The sequence below is a fragment of the Lipotes vexillifer genome, unplaced genomic scaffold (assembly GCF_000442215.2).
Source record: "Lipotes vexillifer unplaced genomic scaffold, Lipotes_vexillifer_v1.1 scaffold382, whole genome shotgun sequence".
NCBI lineage: Eukaryota > Metazoa > Chordata > Mammalia > Artiodactyla > Lipotidae > Lipotes > Lipotes vexillifer.
In genome coordinates, this window is record NW_006780611.1 from 5,942,307 (window position 1) to 5,968,098 (window position 25,792).

Sequence of the window (25,792 nt, forward strand, 5' to 3'; positions counted from 1 at the left end):
TCTCCCGTCGCGGAGCACAGGCTCCGGACGCGCAGGCTCAGCCGCCATGGCTCACGGGCCCAGCCGCTCCGCGGCACGTGGGATCTTCCTGGACCGGGGCACGAACCCGTGTCCCCTGCATCGGCAGGCGGACTCCCAACCCCACTGCGCCCAGGGAAGCCCCCAGGTCAGAGTTTTTTAAGAGAAGACCCAGGGTGGCTGCCCAGAGCAATCATTCATTTGATTGGCTGTGTAGAGACACTGTTTATCCACTCTTTCTTTGAACAAATAGCAAGGTCCCGCTGTGTGCCAGGTTCTTCTAAGCACTCAAGGATTCAGCAGTGCACAAAAGACTAGACTTGCCTTGAAGTTTATTTTCTGTTGGGATGAGAAAGACAATTAGGGTAAATACGAGGTGGATCAGAGAGTCATACGTGGGATGGAAATGAGCAGGGAAAGCGAGGGAGAATCTGGAGTTCACTCAGGAATGTGATAAAAACCCTGAGAGAAGGGCGAGAACAGCAGGTGCAAAGGCCCTGAGGCAGGAAGGAGCTTGCTGTGAATGAAGCACAGCAGGAGACTCTCACAGAGTGAGGTCAGAGGGAGTTGTGGGCAGAGCCATTGTGACACCCTGCCTGTTACTCTGAGCAACATGGGAAGCCCTTTGAGAGTGTTGCTTGACCTGATTTGCACTTTAAAGAGATCGTCCTCAGGGGAAAATGACTATGGCTTTTTGATTATGGCTCTGCCCTCCCTTGCCCCTCCATCCAGTGAACAAGTGCTGACATGTGTGTGCATGTAATACATGTGTGTGTGTACTTTAAGAGACTGAGAGTGGAAACAGGGAGGCTGATGCAATAATCCGTGCAAGATGATGGCAGCCTGGACCAGGGGGTGAGGGTAGAGCAGTCAGCTTCCAGGTATGGGAGCAGAGCCACTGGGATTTGCGGGTGGTTTGGGTATGAGAGATAGAAATATCCGTCACAGAGGACTCTATTCTGAGCTACTGGGACAATTTCCATTTGCTGAGATGGGGACCTCAGGAGGACTGTGTTTTGAAGCTGATGACTCAAGAAAGAAGAAAGAATTTTCCTTTATGAAACTCGGATGTTCTGTTTTGCTTGGGAGGGCCTCTCTCCCCCAAGGTTATCTTGGAGTCAGCCAGCCGTGTCCACTGATTTATTTGTATATTCTGTGCCTAGCTCTTCTGATTCTATTATTCTGATTCTATCAAGTTTATGGTGTTTTTATATCTGGTGGCTCAAAAACATCATTGCTAGCCTTTTCCAAAAATTTCATGGCAAATCTCACATATTTCTTTTTCTTTACCAATTTTAATATCTATGTCTAATGAGTCCCCCCAATATCCATTGAGATATGTTTTTCTTTTTTTTAATTTTTAATTTTTATTTATTTTTTTATACAGCAGGTTCTCATTAGTTATCCATTTTATGCATATTAGTGTATATATGTCAATCCCAAGCCGTTGAGATTTTTACTAGAGCTTTATTTATTTATAATTTGAGAAAGGTTTTACCTTTGGAAGTAGAGTCTTCACATCCGGGAACATAGTATGTGTCTCTTTTCATCCCAGTCTTGCTTTAATAACCTTCAGTAGGATGTGTATGGCTTTCTTTGTACCGGTCTTATGCCTTTCAGATGTGATCTATCCCAAGGTATTCAGTAGCTTTGTCATTTATGTGAATGTGGATTTTTTTTTTCACAATGCAATTTCTAACTAGTTATATTTACTGTTTAAAAAAAAAGTATTGGGTTTTTTTTTGTATTTTTTACTTGAATCCAGCCACTTTCCTAATTGTCTTGAGATTTTCTAGTTGTAAAATCATATCCCGAATAATGATAAATCTTGTTTTTCAACATTTATACTGTTTATTTCATCTTGTCTTATTTCAAAAGCTGGAACCTCTAAAAATGTGACTAGTGGAACTGACAGTGAGCATGCCTGTTTTGTTTCTGACTTTAATGGAAATGCTTCAGTGTTTCACCCATGTAACATATTTGCAGATAGTGTCTGTTAATATTCTCGTGTTTAGGATGTTCATTTTATTTCCATGTAGTTTATATGTTCTGTTCTATTCTATACCATTTAGTCAGGAACGGCTGCCGAATTTTGTTAAATGCCATTTTGCCATCTGTTGATATGTGACCTTTGCTAATATAAGGAATTGAAGTTTTGCTAATTCTTGAAGGATTCTTATTCTTGGAATAGACCCTAATTGATCTTGGTAGGCCCTTTTAAAATATGGCACTAAATATTCCTACTGTTTTCTTTTTTTGATGTATTTGCATTTATATCCATAAACTGGATTGGTTTATATTTTTCTTTCCAAGTCTTTTCTTTATCACATTTTTGTATTAGGGTAATATAAAATGAACTGGAATACTATATATCACTTTTTGTGTTCTGGAATAATTTGACTAATGTAAAAATTATCTAGGCTTGACACCTTTTTACTGATAGATGGTAGATCTTTTAACAGCTTTTTAAATTTCTTTTGTGGTTACCTGTCTATTCAGGCTTTCCTATTACTTAAGTTAAATTTAGAATCTATATTTTGCTAGAAAATGATTCAATTTCCTCCAGAGTTTAAAGCTTATTAACGTAAGGTTGCCCATCCTACTTTGTTAGAATTCTTCCATATCTGTTGTTAAAACAGTAATATTTCCGATTCGTTTTGTGTGTTAACGCTTTCAAAGAGCAGTCACACACACCGTCTCAGGGGAGCCTTGATTCCTCCTGGAAAGATGAGGAAACTGATGGTTAAGTGGCTTGCTGGGTCACACAGCCGGTTAGAGGCAGAGTCTAGCCTCAGACCGGGGACCCGCCTTCCCCTGCGGAACACGACCACCTGTGCTCCTTCCAGTTATGTTCACCTGGGGTGCGTCCTCCTCAGGCCCCAAAGGTGTGACAAGTGTAAGGATGGACTTCGAGCCTGAGTCTCCATCCAGAAAAGGCCCCTGTACTCTCTGAGCACCAACACACCTTGCAATGTTTAGGGAAAGGCCCTCCTACCTAGATACAGGGGATGCATTTTCAACTGTTTGAACAAGTGTAAGATGCGTCTGTAATATCACTTTTTTTTTCTAGAATGAAAAAAGAAAGGCGTTCATTCGCTTTACAGATGGCTCCAAATGGACATATTTAAAAGCCTCTGTTAACCTTTGGGTGGTCAAGGATGTGGTGGGCTGTGGTCTGAGTGTGTGTATGTTCACGTTTTGGGGGATATTCCCAGCAGCATCCTGTGTTTGATACAATTTCATAAAGTAACATTATACTCTGTCCTGAAGGATAGTAGCATATAATACCTATATTGCTATGGAATTGCTGAACATGAATCATGACCGAGTTTTAATACAGGCTGGGGGGATTAGATTGATCATCTGGTAAAGTGCTGGTGCTTTGAAAGAACTGTTATCCTAGCTAACAGTCATGAAGGGTTTTGATGTGGAGAAACCCAGTGTATCTGAGAATTCACTCTGGTACGGGGCCAGCATGCATGCCTCCGTTACCCCTGGGTTCTCACGGAGCCCGGTCTCCCCTCCCACCCCGGGGCTCCATGCCGTCCTCATACTCCAGGAGCCGACCTGCTGATGCAGTGACCACAGGTGTAGCTTTGGGGCCTTTTCCTAATTGCAGCAAGTAGAGGCACATCAGGGCTGCAGCCCTGGCCCTGTTCACTGCCCTCGCAAGAGGCTGGGGACTCAGCCGCCCCCCCACCCTGGCTTCGCCCTTCCAGCTCCAGTCTCCTTAGTGCCCAGGATAGACAGAGGCCCTTGTCATTTCCAGGGCTGCCGATGGTCACTAAGGAACTTCCCTGCTCTTCCTGTGGTCTGTCCACCACACGGATCGTCAGCCGATGCACACTGAGATGCTGAACGTGGGCCGAGGGCCCCTCCAGCTCACCTGGCCACGAGCCCTTTGCCAGCACATCAGCCTAAACATCCAGTAAAAAGATCCTTCCTCTGCTTCTCTTTCCTCGTGGCTCACTCCTCCCCCCAGAAAGCTGTCCTGGCGTGCAGACAGGGCCTGTCCCTCCTCGGGGATTCTCAGCACCCTGGACAGCGCCCCCAGGCCCTGAAAGCACCTCCCAACACCCGGCTGTCCTTGCCCTACGAGGGGTGCTGAACGGGCTCCAGGCCAGCGGGCGGCTCCGTTGTCTCCACAGCCTCCAACTGCAGGAACCTGCGCTCATCAGGATCAAATCCCTGCGGGTCTCAAAGTTTCAGACCCAAAGGGACACTTAGCCGACAGCGGTGCTGCAGCACAATGCGGTAGCAGCCATCCAAAACCGCCTTTCACATTCTAACTGCTGGCAGTGTAAATTAATCAAACTGAGGTTCGGAAAATGAAAGCAGTCTGGATCCACATCCCTGTTGATTCCTTTACCGCTCAGAGCAGACACTCACCGTGTGCTTGTTACACAAACCAGGGGACAGGCTGAACGAATGAAGGGATGGGGGCAAGAGGTGCGCCCTCCCCAGGCCTGGCCCGGCCCCTTGCCCTGCCCCGCGGGGCCGACACTCTCTGCTTCTCCTCTGTGGCAGGTCAGCCCAGGCTTCCCCTTCAGCCAAATCTGCCCCTGCAGTCGGGCCTCTGGGTCACACTGTCTCCTGCCTCTTCATCTTCCTCTCTAAGCGGGACCTCCCAGGACCTGCCCTGGCTGAGGCACGCAGAGCCAAGGTGATTCATTATTTATTAAATGGATCAATTTTCCATTCTGTTTTGCCCAGGCTGCTGCTGAGTGGGCTGAGAAGATGCCCAAAGGCCCGCCGCCCATATCTCCCAAGGAAATGGCAAACCAAGAGGTCCTGGCCCGGCTCCACAAAGCCGTGACCTTCCACTACAACACGATCGCCCAGGAGTTTGAGAACTTTGACACCATGCAGACCAATACCGCCTCCAGGGACGAGTTCCGGTCCACTTGTACTCGCCACGTCCAAGTTCTGACGGATGAGCAAGTAAGAAACGCATTTCGTTTCGCCTCCTAAGCGATGCGTAAAGAGTTTAAGACTGTTCTCTAGTTTTTTGAATACTTGAAGGTTTTGGGGGGGCAGGGGGTGGGTGGTTGTTATTTAGTTTTAAATCTTACTGGAGACTCACGGAGCTTTCTGTTTATGTAACAGGTATGAATCGCACCATTTCAATCAGGGTGCAAATAATATCACTTTTATTTTTAAAATCAAATTAAACTCGGCTCCAGCTACCAGTGTCCTCCTTCCCCAGATCATTCCTGGGCTTAAGTGATCCAAAGAGGGGGCCAGTCTCTCCCCACATCTGAGCTGGGAGTGCGGGGCTAAGGGTGGATGTAGAGCCGGTAGGCTGCTCTGACGCTCCCACCACCTCCCGGCTCCCGGCCTCTCCCTGGTTCTGCTGCCGGCGTTTCTGGATGCTCTGGAGCTACTGCCCCAAGCATGCTGGTGACACGCCCACCCTCAGTGGGCCTCTCCACTGTCCACAGGCTGGACACAGGCCACCCTCTCTGAGGGCCTCTTGCCCATCACAGATCCCTCACAAGAGTTTCTCTGCGGTCTCTTCCCCAAGGACTGAGCTGGGCTCTTTTTAGCTCAAAGCTCTAGCAACCGGCTGCCCTGGCCTCTTTGGCCCTTCATGGCTTTCCTAGGCCAAGAGCACCTCCCAGCAGGACGGCGTCCCAGGGGCCTGCCTTGGTCACTGGCCTCAGCCGATAATCTCACTGAACGTCTGCACGGGGGAGCCGAGCCCTGGCTGCTTGGTCCTCACTGTGCCCCCAGCACTGAAACGGAGCCTGGCACAGAGCAGGTGCTCAGCATGTCCCAGTGAGTGGACAGTGTCCACGTTCCCACCCCCATCCCAGCAGTCCAGGGACTGAACAGCCGATAACAGAGCACCACTGATCCAGTCCCAGAAGCAGATTTCCCTTCTTCCCAGAAAATGCACCAGCCTTCTCCAGTTCTCAGATGAATTGATGCCCCATCCATTCCCAGAGGATAATTCAGATGAGAAAGGAACTCGAAAATACTCACAAAAGCAACCCCGCCTCCCCTCTTCCTCCTGCCTCTGCTCAGGCCCAGCCCAGGGGGCTTCCTACAGCTCCCCGTGTGGAAATGTCATTCTTTCCCCTCCGGAGTTGGGTCACTCCAAACTCAGGTCTCACATTGTCAGAGTTTTAGGGTAAGGACTGGAAGTATTCACGGGGAGGGGTGATCATCACGTCCACCCTCCATCCCTACTTAGGCCTCTAAACTCACTGCCCTAAAGAATGAATTTGTTAAAGATATTAGTAATATGAACATCAGATTTCACTTTCCTAAAACATCACCTTTTTTAGGCATTATGATCCTTTCTGCTAAGCAAAACAATGCCCTATTTCCAAACAATTCTGTCCCACAGAGCATCCAAGCCAAGTGAGCTCTCTATTTGCAAATATCAATAATTTTCTCCATTACTACAAATGGACAGAAGCGTTTAAAATTAGTACAGTTGCATTTATTATTCTATGGGGCCAACTAATAAAGGTTGGTAATAAAGATTTTTAGTAATAAAGATTTTAGTAATCAAGATTTTTCATTCCATCTAAATGAGCAAAATTTTACTCTAATTATAGGTATAAATTAATGACATGCCAGCATATCTGGCATTCATAACAGAGAATTTGATTCTAATTGCCCACTAAGAAAGCTTCACCATTCCCGTCACAGACAGCACCCCCTACCCCCCACCCCCTGCAAAAAAATCAAGCACTTACTTTTGAATGCTGCTTTCTAAAAATACATGGACACATCTCAAAGACAGTCTGCACCATTGAGAACATCAAAGCCTGGCATGAGCACCGTGGTTTAAGTTGGGTGATGATTAGCAGAAATTGTGCTATATTTGGGAAGGATGCTTCTAGATACAGGCTAGTAAACAGAAAGCAAAAGCCCCAGAGATCCACATGCTTTCTTCTTGCATGAGTTGCTTAGCCAGCGACCTTCTTGGTTGGATGGCCCAGTGTCTGGCACAGTAAGACACAGAAGTAATTTGCACTCTTGACATGTCTAGACCCCTCATGCCATCATGGGGAAGAGTTCACCGGAGATACTGGGACAGTTCCGACCATGTTAAACAGTTTTCAGGTACAGATTCCATGACTTCCTTTATCTTCATTATAAAGACTTATCTCTGAAAAATCCAATCATAGTGCATCTGAGGGGCCAGCTTTCTTGACTTACAGAGCTCCGTAAGTAGGGAAGTGCCACATCTTTGGAAACCTTTTGGCACAATTAACCTTTCAGAAAAGGAGAGCGACTTTCAGAGCAGATGCAGTCAGACACTGACAGGTCTTCATGGCTCTGCATAAAGCATGTTATAAAAGGCTGTGGAACTGGGTCCACTTGGATCTGGCTTAAGACAGAGATCCCATGGGGAGAGCCTGTCCTGATGAGGCGATTTAGATCAGTCCATAGCGACCGCATGAGGACTTTGAATGTGCAGCTATATTAGGGGAAGGAACCAGCAAACATTTCTGAGCATTCCAGATTGATATTTCTAAAACAGACAGCTTCAGGAAGAGAGAAAAATGCAGGCAGACTTGGGTTTCGACCCTGCTTCTGCACTCGTCCAGCTGTGTGACCTTGGAGAATTATTCAACCTCTCTGAGCTTCAATGTCCTTCCCTCTGAAATGGGACAGTGCTCCCCAGGCAGATCCAGGTGCCCTCCGCTCTGCCCAGGCTGCAGTTCTGCCGTCCCCATCTTTGCCCGCGCAGTCCCTGCCTGCCCCTTCCCCCGCCCCCTCGTATCTGGCCACACCGACTCCCTCTTCCAGAGTCACTTCGAGCCAAGTGAAGCCTTTTCTGACCACACCTTTACCTGCTGGAGCTGGCCACGCCCCGCTTTGCCCTCCCCACCCCCCCACCTTGAGCTCTCCATCATCTGGCTGAGCCCTTGGGACACCCTTGCATGTTCTTGGGCACAGAACTTCCTGTCTTGGCTGCACAGTGAGTGCCCGCAGGCAGCATGCATCCACTCCTTCACTTATTGGGGGCCCTCTGAGCTCAGAGTGGTGATGTTAGGTCCGAGGAAACCAAGGCGGGCCTGCTCCCTGCCTCCATTGAGTCTGCATCCTGGGAGGGTAGAGAGAGATTAAACACCTGTGGTACATTATTTCTTTAACTCCACACCGCTCTCTGCTGCAAAGGGACGTGCAGCGTGCTGGGAGAGCAGAGCTGGGGGCTGACCTGGACCGAGGGGTCAGGGCTGTTTCCCTGAGGACACAATGCAGGAATGTGGGCGTTGCCTCCGAGAGGAGACGGGAGAGAGCAATGCAGGCAGAAGCAGCATCCTCGAAGCAGGCGCAGTGGGCACGCTGCTTAGATGGTGATGCTGCCAGCCGGCTAGTGGACACCAGAGACACACCCTGCCCGTGGGGTCTGTGTTCCTTGAGGGGCAGGCAGACAGTGAACAAAATATATGTATGTTGGCTGGTGACAAATGCTCTAGAGGCCAAAACAAAAGCAGGGAAGAGTGTAGTGCTAGGGAATTGGGAGGGTGTGTTGTGAGTAGGGCGGTCAGGGGAGGCCCCTGAGAACGCAACATCTGATTAAAGACCTGGGTCAGGTGGATGGCTGGGAACAGCGAAGGTTGGAGCATGAATGCGTTTCAGAGTTGGAAGCAGCAGAATTTGCTAATGGATGTGGGTGGAAGAGTGAGAAGGGGAGTAGAGGGTGGGGAAGCCAAAGGAGCCGTGGATGGGGTGCTGTGGGGGACAGGGAGAGGGGAGGGCGGGCGTGGGGCGCCTCACTGGTCACACCTTCTGTCCTGCTCTCCTTCCTGTTCACTTTCTTTTTTGCTCAAGTACATCTTTACTTGCTCTTTCAGGGCAGAGGAAGCCCGAGAGCTTCCCTATTTCACCCTCGTCCTCAAAAGATAGTTTGGCTGGGGATAGAATTCTAGGTCCAGGTTTTCTCTCCCTGACCCTTTCAAGCGGTTTCTCAATTGCCTTCCAGCATCTCTCGGTGTTGATGCGACATCTGCTAATTATCACATGCTTTCTGCAGGGCCCAGATCCCAGTGGGAAGAAAGGCAGGGGCTGGGCTGCTCATGCCACTTCCTTCTTGCCAGAACGCTGCTCTGAGACGAGGGGTGAGGTATGAGTGAGTGAGGAGAGAGGAGCCAACCGGGCTGTTCGGATAAGTCCTGAATGCTCCACACGCAGCTCGTCCAGGTGGGTCTCCTCGGCGTGGTCCCCACCGCCAGGTGGTCCTACGGTTGTCTTGGCCTGGTCCTAGGGACTGGACTCCTCCTGCCTTGGCCTCCAGGCTTTTGTCGTCAGTGACTGTGGAAATTCTGTGCCCACTAGCAGCACAGGCCAGTTCCAGTTTCTACGTCAGGTAGTGGGTGATGGCTTGGTTCTAACTGCCCATCTCACATGGGGGCCTCTTGTCCCTTGTCCCTGTTCCTGAGAGAGTACCGCCCACCACCTGCATCATACCATGCCTCGAATGCCATGGGTTTCTTCTCCATTTCTGTTTAATCCGATTTCCCTGCTGTGTTTGAATAAGGACAATGCATTTTATTTATTTATTTATTTAACATCTTTATTGGAGTATAATTGCTTTACAATGGTGTGTGAGTTTCTGCTGTATAACAAAGTGAATCAGCTATACATATACATATGTTCCCATATCTCTTCCCTCTTGCGTCTCCCTCCCTCCCACCCTCCCTATCCCACCCCTCCAGGCGGTCACAAAGCACCGAGCTGATCTCCCTGTGCTATGCGGCTGCTTCCCACTAGCTACCTATTTGACGTTTGGTAGTGTATATAAGTCCATGCCACTCTCTCACTTCGTCCCAGCTCACCCTTCCCCCTCCCCGTGTCCTCAAGTCCACTCTCTACGTCTTCGTCTTTATTCCTGTCCTGCCCCTAAGTTCTTCAGAACCTTTTTTTTTTTAGATTCCATATATATGTGTTAGCATGCGGTATTTGTTTTTCTCTTTCTGACTTACTTCATTCTGTATGACAGACTCTAGGTCCATCCACCTCACTACAAATAACTCAGTTTCGTTTCTTTTTATGGCTGAGTAATATTCCATTGTGTATATGTGCCACATCTTCTTTATCCACTCATCTGTCGATGGACGCTTAGGTTGCTTCCATGTCCTGGCTATTGTAAATAGAACTGCAATGAACATTGTGGTACATGACTCTTTTTGAATTATGGTTTTCTCAGGGTATATGCCCAGGAGTGGGATTGCTGGGTCATATGGTAGTTCTATTTTTAGTTTTTTAAGGAACCTCCATACTGTTCTCCATAGTGGCTGTATCAATTTACATTCCCACCAACAGTGCAAGAGGGTTCCCTTTTCACCACACCCTCTCCAGCATTTATTGTTTGTAGACTTTTTTCATGATGGCCATTCTGACTGGTGTGAGGTGATAGCTCATTGTAGTTTTGATTTGCATTTCTCTAATGATCAGTGATGTTGAGCAGCTTTTCATGTGCTTCTTGGCCATCTGTATATCTTCTTTGGAGGGACAATGCATTTTAAAAAAATAGTTTCCACCTCTCTGCTGAAACTCCCCACCTGTTCATGCATGTTGGGTACCTTTTCTACTAGATCCATTAATGGATTAGCCACAGTTGTTTTAATGTTCCTGTCTGTCAGTCCCCACAGTGGGGTCATCTCTGAGTCTTGTCTGTTGATGGCTGTATCTCTTGGCAATGGGTCGGTTTTTCTTTTGTTTGTATGTCTCAAGATTTTTAAAAAATTGAATGCCAGACATAGTGTGAAGAATAGTAGAGGTGGTGGCATAAATGATATTTATGCCTGGAGACGGGCACACCTCTTCCCTGTCAGGCTGTGAGTGTGGGAGCGTTGTTGAATCAGTCTGGTGGGTAACTGAGCTACATTTGAATTTTGTTGTTGCTGCTCCTCCCCAGCGTCAGATCCCTCCGGCAGAAGATTGCCCAGGGCCCCCGGGGCTTGAGTGGGTTTGCTCTGCCTCCGCCCATGGCTTTGCTTCCCAGTAGAGGAGGGTCTGGAGTTTCACGTCCATCCCCCACCAGTGGCTTCACGTGGCCTCTTGGGAGCAGCGGCAAAGGCGGCAGAGAAGAGCTTGTGAGTGTGAGCGTTCCCTGTGCCCGTGACTCCCAGCTCGTCTAGCCTGAGCACCAGCCCAGCTTGGCCTTCAGGAATTTGCTAACATCTCGGCTGATTTCTTCCCACTTCCTCCTGAGCCCCGCCAGACACGAGAGCTGGCGCGTCGGGCTCTCCTTGGAGCCTCGGGGCTCCGTGGAGTTCAGTCCCCTCGGCTCCTGCCACCTCAACTGTCTCATGGGCTCAGGAAAAGTTCTGAGTTTGTAGGTATTTGGCTTTTTCTTGTTAGAATGGGAGTGGCGTTCGCTTGCCGCTTCCCACATCACAAGCAGGAGCGGAACCCGAAGTGGTGAATTTTTAAGTAGTTAGAAGGTAGTTGTCTGCTACTCTGCGTTTCCAGGGGACCTTTCAGCAGGCGTGCATTCTGCCCCGTGACATGGAAACTTGCTGACATGGAATGAACTTGCCTTTCAGTTCCTTCACAAACCACAGGAATTTTACCCGGGTTTCACGTCCAGCTCACAGGCCCGTAAGTTTCCAGAGTCCACTTCTGTGGTACCCATTTCCAGTCTTCTGGTGCCCCTTCTGTCCCCACAGCCCACACCAGCCGCCATCCTGTGCTGCATCTCCAGGCTGCGTCAGTGTCCTGGGCTGTAACCCGTCAGGGCTGAAGAGCCACACGTGGGCCTCCACTTCCCCACCCGCCCAGGCCCATCCTAGCAATGTGTATTCTGCCCGCTGAAGCCCCTTTAGTTAAAATAGGATAAGAATAGGGTTTGCGCGGTCCTACCTTGACCTCGCTTGCCCCACAGGCTTTCATTAGGAAGGTGGTGGGCGCCTGCCTCACCTGCCTGAGAACGAGCCCCTTTTGTTGTCCTTGGCCGTTCTGCAGGCGTCCTCATTTCCATGCTTCAGCTCTTCACTGCCTCCTGAAGCATTCATGCCCATCCTTTGTATCTGTCCTTAATCACATGACCTTCCTCCCACTTGCCTCCCAAGTCTTGCTAAGATACGAGAGCATGAGAGCCCACCGGCAGCCCAGCGTCCTTTACGCCACATCTTTGTTCCTTAAAGCCCTTCCTGGGAGTTGTGATCGGAACGCGGTTTAGCCCTTGCCTCCATCCATCTTCATTTCTAAAGGGTCTTCCCATTGTCTGATCGGTCTTATCATGTGATACGGATCTTCAGCCATTGAGCACCTACTGTGTGCTAGCACCTTTGCAAGATGGTTGGCATTTAAAGATGAATCTCAGAGGATCCTTCAGGGAGTCTCTCAGCCAGGCTAGGTGTCACCTCATGGGTGGTTTCATCAGGATGCCCGAAGGGAGAGAAGAGGCTCCGGTCTGCCCAGTGGTTCTGGAAAACTTCCCTGGAGGAGACCGGTGTGGGGGTTACTGCCCTTGGTGATGGTGCTGTGGCCTGTCTGAGCCCATGTGGGCACCTTCTCAGGGACCCTTACTTCCACTCCCCCGAGTAGTTTTTCCCCCATTGATCAAAATTAAAGCAACATAAAACTACAGGTGTGATAAATGACACTGAACTATACACACACACACACACACACACACACACACACACACACACACACACGAAGTTGTTACATAAGATGTAACCTTGGAGGGAAGTTGGGTGGAGGGTCCCTGAGGACCTCTCTGTACCATTCTTGCAACTTCCTGCAAATCTATAATGATTTCGAAATAAAAAGCTAAAACACATCAAGAATGTTGTCCCAAAGGAAACCATTCTCCCTTCTCGGGGCCTGGAATGTTCTCCCTCCCTCCTCACCCCTCAGTACTTCATATCCAGCATTTCAAGGAGAGCCGGACGTGGCCCCTTTGAATATGCTTCTGGAAAAGCCCAGTGGAGCCCACAAGCCAAGCGGGTTTCTGACCAAGTTCAGGCACAGGGTAGGAACATCCCTCCCATGGCCTCAGGGGTGGAGAGGCAGCTGCACTGGGCCTCGGGGGCTGTGAAAAAGCAAATTGCAAGTAAATTACCACCTTCTCGGCTCCCTGAACAGCCCTCGAGTCATCAAGGGCGGCTCACTTGGCATTGAGTCATTTTGCAACATCCGTGCTGGGCCGCGTGTGGCCCTGACCCAGCCCGTGACATCGGACGGCACCGACACAAAACCGTAAACTTCTGCTGTTCTCCAGATGCCTCCCTTTTCATCTTGTGAGAAGACATTGTTTGCCCTGAGGGTGAGAAAAATCGCGGTGGCTGAGGGCTGCAGCACCTGTGCGTTGTTTGCAGGGCTCAGGGGGCCTTCGAGGAGCAGGAAGGAGCCTGGCTGGGCTCCCGGGGAAGGGGAACGAGGTGGGCTGGGGCTTGATTTGCATTTTCTCCTAAAACATTCTTCTGTCCTGCAGCTCAGTCTCTGTGACTACTCACAGGACTTAATGGCCTTAAAGTGCTCGCTAAGGGCCCAATTCAATTTAAGAATGTCCTGCAGAAGCCATGGATAATCCTCCCACGTCTGCTTTCCCAGGAGGCTGCAGCCGGATGGGTGTTTTTCTTTTTTCAATTTTTCATTTGACGCGGGCCCTGGACCCCTGCAGAGGAGATTGCCTCTTCGCTGGCGTCTTCCCACTTCTGAGGGTTTTGCCACTAACCCTGGGAGGTGACCTCTGCCCCTTTGCCAGTTTGACAGGCTCTGGGACGAGATGCCCGTCGATGCCAAGGGAAGATTGCAATACCTGGACTTCCTGAGCAGCTTCAGCTCCGAGGAGGCGGCCCCGCTGCCGGCCCCGGGCGACTCGGCCAAGGCGCAGAGAGGGTGCAGCGTCCCCGAGGTCTCAGAGAGAAGCAGGTCTGCAGGGTCATCGCCCACTCGAGACCTGAAAGCAGGGTCCAAACCGCAGAGTCACCCCTGCATGAGTTCCCGTCTCGCAGCGTCGCACTGGGTCCACGTCCGGCCAGGGCTGGGGTCCTAGTGTCTCCACAGGGTGTGGGTGACCGAGAAGGTGGCCGGGGTGAGCCTGGGGCGGGGGGCTCGGAGAAGAGCCACTGGTGGGTCCTCTCAGTCACCTGCCTGGGAGCGGAGGTAGCTGGGGACACGGTGGGGGTGGGAGGGAAGAATAAAGAGGACTCAGAGCAGGAAGGGACCTTGGGGCCGGGGGCGGCATGTCAGCCACACGGAGGGCATCATCTCGGACGAACGCAGATGCCCCGGGGTGGACAGCCTTGCCGTGGGCCACAGGACCCGCAAGGTAAGTGTTGTCACACCCGTTTTACGGTTGAAGATACGAGGCTCTAAGAAGGGTCCTTGTGAGCTCAGGTCGCTTGTTAGACACAGAGAGAGCTGATTTCAAACCCAGGCCTGTCTGACCGCACGGCCCTGGACCTGGGTCGAGCCGCCCTGGCCTGGGATTGGGAGAGGGGCTCAGCCTCGCCGAGGCTCCCCTTCCTCTGCAAGAAGCTTGACGGTGTCTCCGGGGGAGGGTTGTTGAGGGGATGCCAGGGGGCACAGGAGCACACCCACCGCCGAGCCTCGTGCACGGTGAGCGCTCATTCATTCCTCGGGCCTTCAGTCGACACGTGTTTATCGCACACCTACTACGTGCGGAGAATGAACACAGGTCCCTGCCCTTGTGGAGTAGTGAACAAGTAAGGAAAGTATTTAGTGAGTTAAAGATGGTGTGTGGAGCAGAACGAAGCATCCTGAAGGCGTCCACGCCTCGGTCCCCGGAACCTGTCACATGTACCTTACATGGCGAGGGGGAATCAAGGCTGCAGAGGGAGTTAAGGTTGCTAATCGGCTGACTGCAAGACAAGATTGTCCCGGAGTGTCCGGGGGCCCGAGGTAATCACACGGGCCGGTCACCGGGGACACAGAGGCAGAAGGGTCACACTGGAGAGATGCAGTCTGGGGGAGACCCACCCGGCGTGGCAGCTTTGAAGGTGAGGGACGGGGCCACGGGTCAAGGAATGTGGAGGCCTCCAGAGCCAGAAAGGGCCGGCTATATATTTGTTTCCAAACCTGTTTCTGTTAAAATGGTAACATTACCGTTTTTGTTTTGTTTTTCATTTTATTTCGGAAAAAATGCTGCTTGTGAAATTGTGCACCTGAGTCCTATCTGTGGATTTCTCTTATTACTTCCATGCGGAATCTCAGGTTACAAGACAGTTTCCTATCTCGCTAGACCCCCGTGAGCACGACCCTGCCGCTGCAGAACTGCGAGCCCGTCGAGCACAAGCCGCGGAGGAAGATGCAGGGCTGCTGGTGCGAGTTCCTGCGAGAGGACCAGGAGAGGGGCGCCGACAAGCAGGGCGAGATCCCCGCCACCGAGTTCCAGGGTGCATCCCGTTCCCTTTCCCCCTGGGGATACAGGGTCACCTCCCAGCACAAGTCCACTCCTCATGGTGGCGGCAGGGGAGTGACAAAACAGGGGCCCGGCGGGGAGCTCCTCGATAAAGCCCAGTATGGAGGACAAGGACTCCTAACGCCTCAGCCCCTACCAGGCAGGTCCACACCTTCCTGATCACGTCAGCACGCAAAACCGCAGGCTGGGTTGTGGTTTCTGGGCAGGTTGTAAATGGTGACAGACTTGGAGAGCTGAGGGAGGTGGGACATGGGCGGGGCGCAGGGGACAGCTGGGGACCCAGCTCTGCCCTGTTGATTCAATTTTCACAGTGTATCTGTCGCTTGGGTAGTCTTCAAATAAGACCAGTTAGATGTACACTCCCACTAATTGTTGCATACTGTTTACGCAACCTTTCACATTACAGGAAAACCTGACCAGGTCACTCGTCTGCTTAAAAGCCCCCTCAGCCCATCCCCCACCCCCGCCGTCTTTAATATATGGACCCCCTATTTTTTTTTGGCGGTACGCGGTCCTCTCACTTCTGTGGCCTCTCCCGTCGCGGAGCACAGGCTCCGGACGCGCAGGCCCAGCGGCCATGGCTCACGGGCCCAGCCGCTCTGCGGCACGTGGGATCTTCCCAGAACGGGGCACGAACCCGTGTCCCCTGCATCGGCAGGCGGACCCTCAACCACTGCGCCACCAGGGAAGCCCTATGGACCCCTTTTAAAGGAAAGCGTTTTTCCTGAGAACCTCCTATATCAACATAAACTACTTTTATGGTGTAAACTCTTTACATGAACAGCTCCCACCCCGCCCCCCCCAAAAAAACACTTATGAGTTAAATATAAAAATTTGAAATCAGTTATAATTAAGTGATGTGACATTGATTTGATGTGACATGTTTCGCTGAAACGAAATCACCAGTGTGGGTTTTAACGTTGGCGTCCCACTTGTTTTTTAGTTAATTCTTTTGATTTTGAGCATGATGAACCCTAACTTGTAGTCCTTCATAATCATCACCATCATCACTGTTTTTCTTTTTAACCGTAAACTCCCGTAAGCGCCCCATCCACGGCTCTGACAGTGCACCCAAACTTCAGTGCTCTGAAAAAACAAACACTGATTAATTTTCAGAAGTCATTCTGTATTTTCTGTACGTGTTGGATGGCCTTCTGCAAGTTGGCATCTAGTGGCCATTCCCTTGGGTCCCCCCGCCCATGTCCTGGGTGCACCATGCCCTCCTACTGCTTTCCTCTGTGCAAAGGCAAAAAAACCTGTTTGCACAAGCGCAGCAGCGTCTTCTGCGCTGCGCTGGTTTGAAGACATCATGTCTATAAATTCCACATCCACTGGTTTTCCTCACTAACCTCAACAGTTAGTGCAGCACAGTGTTCCACTCCCAGAAATTTTGTTGCCTTCGTGATGTCCAGTGGAAGTCTCAGCTTATTCAGCTTAAACTAAAATCCTTATCCTACCTCTCTTCCAGTTACGAGCTGTGACTCCAAGAGAAGCTTCGGCTGTTTACCTAGTAAAAGACTGAGCACATGTATTAGTGCAAAGTAAGGGGGTGTTGACATCCTGACATTGCCACCTCAGGGCAGCCAGGAGGACTCCCCAGTGTGGCATCGACGTGACCCTAGTCAGAAAGCCAGACACAAACCCTCAAGTCGCATGGCGGTTGTCTCTTCCGGGAGGTCCATGTATTCCAGAATACACATTTTAGATCATTAAAATGAAAACTCAAAATGCATAAATTGGTGTAGCCTGGAAGACCCTTGAGAGCATATCTTGGAAACACAGTTGGAAAATGCTTGCTCGGGGGCCAAGTCTGAATCCCTGACCCCCAGTCGGGCCCCTGCCAGACTCAACCCCAGCACGTGGAACCTTCCCTTCTCCCCTCCTGCCCGGCTCTGCCCCGACTCCCGTCTGCTGGGACCATCCCTCTGCCTTCACCCTGCCTGCGTTCGTAAGCCCCACGGTGTCGTGTCTGTACTGCTGTGACCACAGCGACGGTGATCGTGCAAAGCCGGGCCGGCAGGCAAAGCCAGGACTGAGGGGGCCCAGCAGGACGCGGGTCCCCTCCCTCCTTGCCGCACTTACCTCGTCGCGTGCCTGTGTGTTTCCACATCTGTCCAGCCACCAACCATGGGCCTGTGAAGCAAGCACAGGGCGTCTCAGCCAGTGATGAGTGAGCGAATGAAGGCGTGATCAAACGAATGAGTGAACCACCCGCCACCAACTGAACTGACATGTTTGCCTTTAGCTCTCGTGGAGAAATTCAACCTGGACGTAAACAGAGATGAGTGCCGGCAGCTCATCGTCAAGTACGACTTAAAGAACAACGGGAGGTTTGCTTATTGCAACTTCATTCAGAGCTGCGTCCTCCTGTTAAAAGCAAGGGAAACCTCGCTGATGCAGAGAATGAAAATCCAGACGGTGAATAAAATGGTACGTGAATCGTCCAGAGGAAAGGGGTGGGGCTGGGGCTGCACGGGCTTCTTTCACTTTTCTCAGTTCCGCCTAAATCCCATTGTCTCACTTCATACAAGCGGTGGCCCCATAAGGTCCTGGAGACCCCAGACTGGGAACCAGCAGCCTGGATCCCAGGTTCTCAAACTAGCTGGGTGGCACATGCCCACGGGCACCTCTGTGCGGCGACCGTCGGGAAGGGTGTCAGCGGCTCACATGGCCACCAGGAGCGGGGGGTCTCGGTCAGTTCACTGGAGAGGCAAGTGGGGTGGGACCACAGCAAAGGGGAGCGCCTGTAACTTACACATAACCGCCGGTTCACTCATCAACCGTCTGAGACGGGCTGGCCTTGCTCCCGGTATGGGCGGCCAGTCGGAGACCCTTTCTCTTTCTTGCGTAAACTACACCCGTGATGCATTGTCTGCAGTTCTCTTCTTGTTTCCTTGAAGAGGAATGGGACCCTAAAGATGCTTAAATGGCAACTGGAGGGCCTGTGCCCTAGATTTTTACCTTTTTTCTTAATCGTTTGTAATTTTATGATTCTCACCCACACCCACTTCAACCACACTCTCCACGGACTCACCTCTCTCGAGTCTTTCCACAGCATGAAGTGGAAAAAGGCTTTTTCACACTCATATTCCATCGTCTCTAGCGCTGAATTCAGTTCCATTGAACTAAACAAGTACAACCGGCCTCGTCGACCTGGGAGCAAACACAGCTGACGCCAGCTGCCGTAGGACTCAGCTGCGGGGACCAGAGGTGTGGGGCAGACCTGACAGCATAGGTGGCGGCTTAAGACTGCTGGCGGCTTAGCCCAGCAAACAGTGGATTCCATAGCAGAAACTTGCCATGCAGCCGAGTTTGTCATTTTGTGCTAAATCGGGCCCCATCTTAGCATAGTTTCTAGTTTAGCCAAGCAAGAGGTAGCATCAAAGGCGTAAAACTTAACCCTAAAACAATTCTTCCTCTAGCTCAGCTTTTCTGTGAGTGGAGAAAACACTGTCCTTGGTGGGTGGTCAGGGGACACAGGAACATAGCTGGAGAACCATGGAGACCGCACAGCCTTCAAGGCCCTCCCCGCCAGCTCTGGCCTTCCTCCACCTCTCCCGGCCTCAGCTCCCCCTTCTGTAAATGAGGGGAGGCGTGCTGAGCCCCTGGGCAGATGTCCCAGCTCGCCTCCGTGTGCCGCTGCCTCGCACCGCAACTCCGGTCTTTCACCCAGACGTGACCACAGCCTCCGCTCTGTGGCTTAGGCTAGTCCTGTCTTGCATCCTGGGCATGACTGACAAGGTGGTGAGACTCCCCGGGAGCCTTTCCCAGGACAGAATGTGGCCAGGGCCTGCCCCTGCCCCTGCCTGGTCCCCGTGCCAGTCCCCGTCCCCTCTGAAGGCTGTCCAGGCCCCACCATGCCAACTGTCTGCCGGCAGAGTAGCTGAAAGGGCCATTGCCTTTTCTAGTGCTTTGGGGGCTTTCTACAACTTTGACAGCAGAGACACCCTCTGTGGAAGTGAGCTGGGGCTTTGCTTTTGGGGGCTCTTCTAGAGGACTTCTGGGTGGGTTGGTGTACAGGGCTGGGATGGGAAACCCTTTCTCAGGCCAAGCTTGGGTGTGGGAAGGGCAAGTGCGCCTACAATCCCTTCTGTTCCGTGCATGCCGACCAGCTGATTGGATAAATTGGCAGCTAACGAAGCTATAGGGTATCTGGTTTCTATCATACGTGCTAAATGATACAAAAATTGAAAGCAATTTAACTTTGTGCTAATTTGTTTCATGTAGTGCCATGTTAAAAATTAAACTTTCCCGGGGCTTCCCGGGTGGCACAGTGGTTGAGAGTCCACCTGCCGATGCAGGGCACACGGGTTCGTGCCCCGGTCCAGGAAGATCCCACATGCCGCGGAGTGGCTGGGCCCATGAGCCATGGCCGCTGAGCCTGCGCGTCCGGAGCCTGTGCTCCACAACGGGAGAGGCCACAGCAGTGAGAGGCCCGCGTACCGCAAAAAAAAAAAAAAAAATTAAACTTTCCCCAAATGTGTTACACATTACTGCCTAAAGTCCACCTCTGTGATATTCAGACGTGCTTTGGGGCTAAAGCGTGCTAAAATATCTTGTTTCCAATCTAATAAATAGCATCTAAATGAAATAATCATAGTGTAGTGTACTGTCTAATTGCTAAATATAATTACAACCTTGTGATTTTTTAAAAAACTCTGTTCATTATAAGAACGTACTAGAAGACCCCAGCTGAATCTCTTTTCCCTCAGACTATTTTGAAATTGGCCGGTTATCTGCCTGGCTCTCCCCTCAAGTACATGGGGAGGGGCTCCCTGGGAGGCAGCCTGGCAGGTGTCGGTGTCAAGCGGAGCCTCCCTGAGCCTCCATTTCCCAATCCAGGAAATGGGGACGTGGAGACCTACCTTCCTCCCAGGGTGGGGGAGGAGGGGAAGGAGGTGCACAGGCGATGCTGTTTGTGATCAGCCCACCGACACTTGCAATGCGCGCTTGCCGACTCCATCCTAGCTGGGAGCGTGGGGTGCGGAGTGAGCAGGGGGCCCAGACGGGAGCTGGCAGCCCGCCTCCCTCCCCTCGGGCCATGGCCTGTCCGCTCCATCCTTCCCACCCGAAAGCTCCTTTCTTACCTCCTCGTGGTTTTTGGTTCTTTTCCCAGAAAGAAGGTGGTGCTGAGACTTCTTGCTTTTACTCCGCTCTGCTGCGGATTCAACCCAAAATTGTGCACTGCTGGAGGCCGATGCGGCACGCGCGTGCCTACGACGAGGGAAGGACGGGGCTTTTAAGCGTGGCTGATTTCAGGAAGGTGAGCACAGCTCTTGTGCGGCTGTGACCTCTGACCAGGAAGCAGTTGCCAAATGCCAGTGGCCAGAAAACCTCCAGAAAGGACCCGCCACCCCACAGCGAAAGGCCCAGGTGTGGGCAGCTGTCCCAGACCTCACTTCCTCGGTTCCCCCAGGTTGTCAAGGGCCGAGTGCATGTGTCCCTGTGCTGCAGACCCCAGGCTCTTCTCCCTGCAGGTTTCCAGAACCCTGCAGGGACGTCCCGGTGCCAACACCTGAGTGCTGCTGCCCTTGGGGCAGCACGACAGCTGCTGCGTCTCCTCAGAGCCCTGGCTGCACTCCACCCTGCGCCAGGCCAGGCCTCCTCCCCAGCCCCCGTCCCAGGTCTTTATGTGGGGGAGCCGGCAGGGTCACAGAGCAGAATGACAGCATCGGGGGACCGAGGCGGGGTCCCAGGTGCCCGACTCAGGGCCCACAGACCCCAGCCCTGCCTCACAGGAGCCCCGGGGTCAGCCCTCCCCTCTCCTGCAGCTGCCCCCACGTGGAGGGGCTGCCCACCGCGCACCACACGGTTTGCTAAGCAGCTCTCCCGACGGAGCCTGAACCCTGGTGCCTTTCCTGCCCCGCGAAAGTCCAGCATCCACAGAGGAAGGTGGTCTGGAGGGAGCGCCTCGCCCGCCGCAGCCGCCCCTCTGGAGCGGAACCTCTTGGCTTGACTTTACCCTGCAGAACCTTGGGAGCGCTTCTCCCTGAGGAAAGAGGCGGGCCGCCCTCGAGGGTGACTTAAAACTCCCGCGTTCAGAATACCGTAGAACTCCTCGGGTTGGCAGTTTCTTGACCCCCCTTTCCTCTCCTCTCTGCATCCCCACCCCGGCCACTGAGGTTCAGAAAATCATTGAGGTCTAGAACATTAGATTAAAAATCAAGACATCACAGAGAGAAGGGGTTACGGCCTCAGAACGCACTTACAGAAAGTGTACTCCTTAGACTTACCTGTGCTCAACAGCTAGAAAAAAGTTTTTTAAGTAAAAAAGCTTTTCTTAAATAATAATGCAGGAAGATGAACCGCAGTAGGAGGGCCTGGCGGGGCTGCATTCTCAAGGGCCTCGTGCAAGGCGCTGGAGGGCGAGGGGCCCCCTAGAGACACAGTGCTGCTCACGGTGGGCGGGGGCCAGGCCTGTCGCTGGGCGGGAGCCTCCGTGCCCCACAGTGGCAGCCAGCTCACAGCGTTTGTCTTTACTTTGGGGGCAAGTAAAATTCTCAGCCAGAGCAGGGAAGGAAGCGGGTGAGCTTCTGTTAATCTCCTCTTCAGGTAACTTCCCAGGAATTCGGGGTGGGTGACAGCAGGGAGAGGGCAATAGAAACGGAGACGTTGCCCTCAGCAGAGCCAGAGCCCGAGACCAGATGGGTGCTGGGACCCTCTGGACACCCAGGCTCAGTCGCCTTTTCTGCTCTCAGCCCATCAGCCCCATAGCCAGGCCAGATGACCTCAGCCCCATGGTCCCGGGCCTGTCCTGCCGACCCCAGAGGAACGTCGGGCTCTTCTAGCCCCACTTTCTAGCCCCCTCTGAGAAACAAATTATAACACAAAACATAGACGGGAAATGTATATCCTAATCTTTATATTTATCTAATAGGGTATCTATCTATTAAAATTTGTCTCAGTTGCACATAACAGAGGTGAGAAAAAAAATAACAGCACCTTAAACATGGTAGAAGTTTATTTCTCTCTCACATAAAAGAATCCCAGAGGTAGGAAGTCCAGAGCTGGCGTGGTGACCGGACAGTCATCGGGGACATCTGTATTTTTTTCTGCCACATCCTCAACACCTGACTTCCTGCCTCAAGGTCGCCACATGGCCCAAGATGGCTGCTAAAGCCCCAGCATCACTTTCACATTCCAGGCAGCAGAAAAGAGAGAAAGAGGGCATGCCCTTCTTCTTTAGAGACTTCCCAGAAGTCCCGCATAACACTCTCAGTGAGTTTTAACTGGCTATAAGAGAAGCTAAGAAATGTCGCCTTTTTTAGGTGGATCCCAGCAGCCTGGAAGAAAATCAGGGTTCTGATAACAGAAGGGGAAAGGGCAATGGGTATTGGTTGGGTAATAGCAGGCTCTGCCACGCGCTGTATTACTGTTGGGTCGTGACGACTCCCTGCACCCTGCACCTGCGGGCCTGCCCTCCTCCCCAGGTGGGCCGCACCCCGAGGCCCCACCCTAGCTATGGCCCTGTGGCCAGGTCTCCCCTCCAGTCCCCTCCTCTCCGTCCATCCTCCTCATCCTCCAAGCTGACCAGCCTCAGTACCCTTCGGGGAGGCGGTTGTGGGAGGGCCGGCTAGGGGTGGGGAACCCCAGTGGCTCCCATCTAAAGAGAAGTCCAGGGGTCTTCGTGTCCCGCATCCGTGTTGCTGGACGGGGCTGCCCTGTTGGTGGGGGTATGGGAGGCAGAGAAGAGGGCTGGGGAGAAGGGAAGCGGGAGAGAGAGCTGCTGGGGGCAGCTCTGGAGGTGGGCGACCAGGTTCGGGACGGGGGGAGAGGTGAGCGCACGCCTCCTGAGTGGCTCCGAGACCAGCAGGGGCTCCCCGCCTCTCCTGCAGGTCCTGAGGCAGTATAGCGCCAGCCTCTCCGAGGAGGACTTCTTCCACAGCCTGGAGTATTATGACAAGACGCTGTCTTCAAAACTCGCCTGCAACGACTTCCTCCAGGCCTTCCTTCAGTAGGGGGCCAGCTCTGCGAGCCCAGCGTGGGCAGACGGGGGCTGCAGGGCCTGTCCCCGAGACTAGTAAGATCTACCATCGGGGCGTCTCACGAACTTCCGGAGTGTCCCCAAAACAGAGCCCACACCCGTGCCCGGCCTGCGTCTTTCCGAGGTCATCCCAGGCCCAGCGCTGGGCTCTAGCATCATCAGTGGCCTTCCAGAGGGCCTCGGGGCTGCCCTGCTGAGCCTCGGGACCCTCGTTAGTTTGAGCAAATTAAAATGTTAGTCTCTGTAAGAATGATGCTTGAGACTTTAAAAGAACCACCAACAATAAACTTCAAAACTCAGAATTTCTGAAGGTTTTATTCATAAGAGCGTGCTGGGTGCCTCAGGGACGCCACAGCATTTCCTCCACCTGGGTCACATCTGTGCCCCTGCTGGGCTTGTCCACAGGGCCGCCTCTCTGCCCCTGGGGACACAGGCACACAGGCACGGAGGAGCGGCCAGCATCTAAGTCAGGCCCCATGTGTTCTTTGGCGGCTCAGCCCTTCCGGGGCCCGGCTGAGCTGACAGCTGATTGGAGCCACCCGCCAGCGCCCATTTCGGGAGGGACTCTTGCTTGGACACGACAGGGTGCGACAAGCTGAGAGAAGTTTTAAATCGCCGCAGTCCTTTCCACCCATCATGAAGAAGACGGAAGGGAGACAGTTTGCTGCCTCCTGGAAGGCTCTGGAAGGAACAGGAGAGGCAGGCAAGAGAGCTGCCCCTGAGCTGTGTGACCCCGGGCTGTCAGGGAGGGGTGGGGGCAAGGAGCCTCCACTGTCACCCTGAGCAACACACGAGCAGCACACGGCCAGCGGACCTCACGTCCCTCAGAGGGACGCCCGGCCAGCGCCCGCCGCGGCCCCAGCCACCGGACGGCAGCTTCCCCAGGGCCTGGGCAGCGGCCTTGGCTTCTCCTCGCCCTTCCTGTGGCCGTCACTGCCATGGCCACGCCTCCTCCTTTCCCTGCTCCCACGGGACACAGACACGGCTGCTGACCGGGGAAGGAGTCAAATGTTCAACCGGAAACCACAGGAGCTCTTAGGAAGCCAGACCAGAGCTGACCTCCTGTGAGCCCTGCTGGCTGCACAGCCACTCCAGCGGGCCGGGTGGGGTCTCCGTCCCCAGTGGAGAGATGGAGACCCCGAGGCCCAGGTGGAGGAGGGAAGGACGCCCTCTGGGGTGCCTGAGGAGTGAGGAGATGGCTCCTTGCTTCCTGCCCCTCAGCCAGGCACCCCCCCAGCCCGGCAGGGGGGCATCGGGGACCAGGCTGAGGAGGTCTGGCTGGGCCAGGACTGCGGAGGCCGCCAGATCCCAGAGAACCTGGGGGCCCTGGAGGAGGCTCAGAGGATGAAGATGCCCACTGTGGGGGGGCGAAGGGGGAGGGGTTGCCCTGAGGGCAGCCTGAGTTCAGGGAGGAGGGAGGGAGGGGCCGCGGTCCCTGCTGGCCCCAAGTCGGTGCTGTGGAACAGGAACGCCCTCGGCCCCAGCAGCTCTTCTTTCTAAGGGGCGGGGGTGGGAGGATGCCCTGCCCTTGTGCCCTGCCCCAGCATTCGGGGCCCCGCCTGTGTGCCCAGCCCCCACCCCGTGTGCCTGGCTTCAACCTTCTTGAGATGCCGCTCACACTGTGCACCTGCTCCTCAGGGAATGCTAACTTGTCCTTCAAAACTCAGTGCAGAGCTGCCTCTTACAGGAAGCCTTCCTGACTTCCCTAGGCTGAGCTGCGTATTTTGTCTGATGCTGGTCAGCAGCCTGTGGGTCTGTCGTTGAGGGACTTAGGGGGCCTCCAGGTCAAGAAGGGGCTCAAGAGGCAAGTGGCTCATCCTGACACAGAAGCAGGACTCAGTGGGGTCACAACTGAGTCCTGAAACATTCTCAGAGTAGTTTTGGTGTCAGTGAGATGGGGTTCCAGTTCCAGCTCTACCATGACACTCAGCCAAGTCATTTCACCCCTCTGAGTCTCACTTTCCACATCTGTAAAATGGGCAATCACAACCCCCTCTCAGAGGACATTGTGAGGCCCACACGTGGAAAGAGTTTGGCTCTGCAGTGGGGTTTTCTCTCGGAGTTAGCAGAGCTTCCGAGCTGAGGGCTGCAGGCGAGTGGGCTGTTAGCCACCCTCTCCCTTAACCCCAGAAGAGGTGGGGCAGCTGCTTTCCCAATGCCCGGCCCTTTCAAGCTTGAGTCAAGAGAGCAGGGCTGGACTGAGGATCAGGGTGTCCAGCTGCCCCCTGTTCATCCCCTGGTCCCTGTGCATCTTCCCTCTCTGGCTGAGCCTCCATTTCCACATCTGCAAAATGAAGGTAACCCCGCTTCCCTCGGGCTCGTCCACCAGTCGGTCTGTGCCCAGCCGCACGAGTCAAACCCAAACCTGTCTCCTAGAACCCCCAACAAGGTAGGTCGGAGACAATCAAAAGAGAGGAGGTCAGGGCTGA

The 25,792-nt window shown here is 52.9% G+C and overlaps 1 protein-coding gene across 1 annotated transcript in view; it reads left to right on the forward strand.

Moving 5' to 3' along the window:
• Positions 1 to 23,337, forward strand: part of EFCAB6 (EF-hand calcium binding domain 6) — a 234,631-nt gene extending 211,294 nt beyond the window's left edge. The window contains 7 exon segments of the mRNA XM_007454091.1: positions 4,546 to 4,681; positions 4,732 to 4,959; positions 13,700 to 13,945; positions 15,200 to 15,353; positions 17,625 to 17,809; positions 20,496 to 20,642; positions 23,215 to 23,337. Of these exon segments, the coding sequence (XP_007454153.1) occupies positions 4,546 to 4,681; positions 4,732 to 4,959; positions 13,700 to 13,945; positions 15,200 to 15,353; positions 17,625 to 17,809; positions 20,496 to 20,642; positions 23,215 to 23,337 (1,219 nt within the window).
• Positions 23,338 to 25,792: the final 2,455 nt, after the last annotated feature.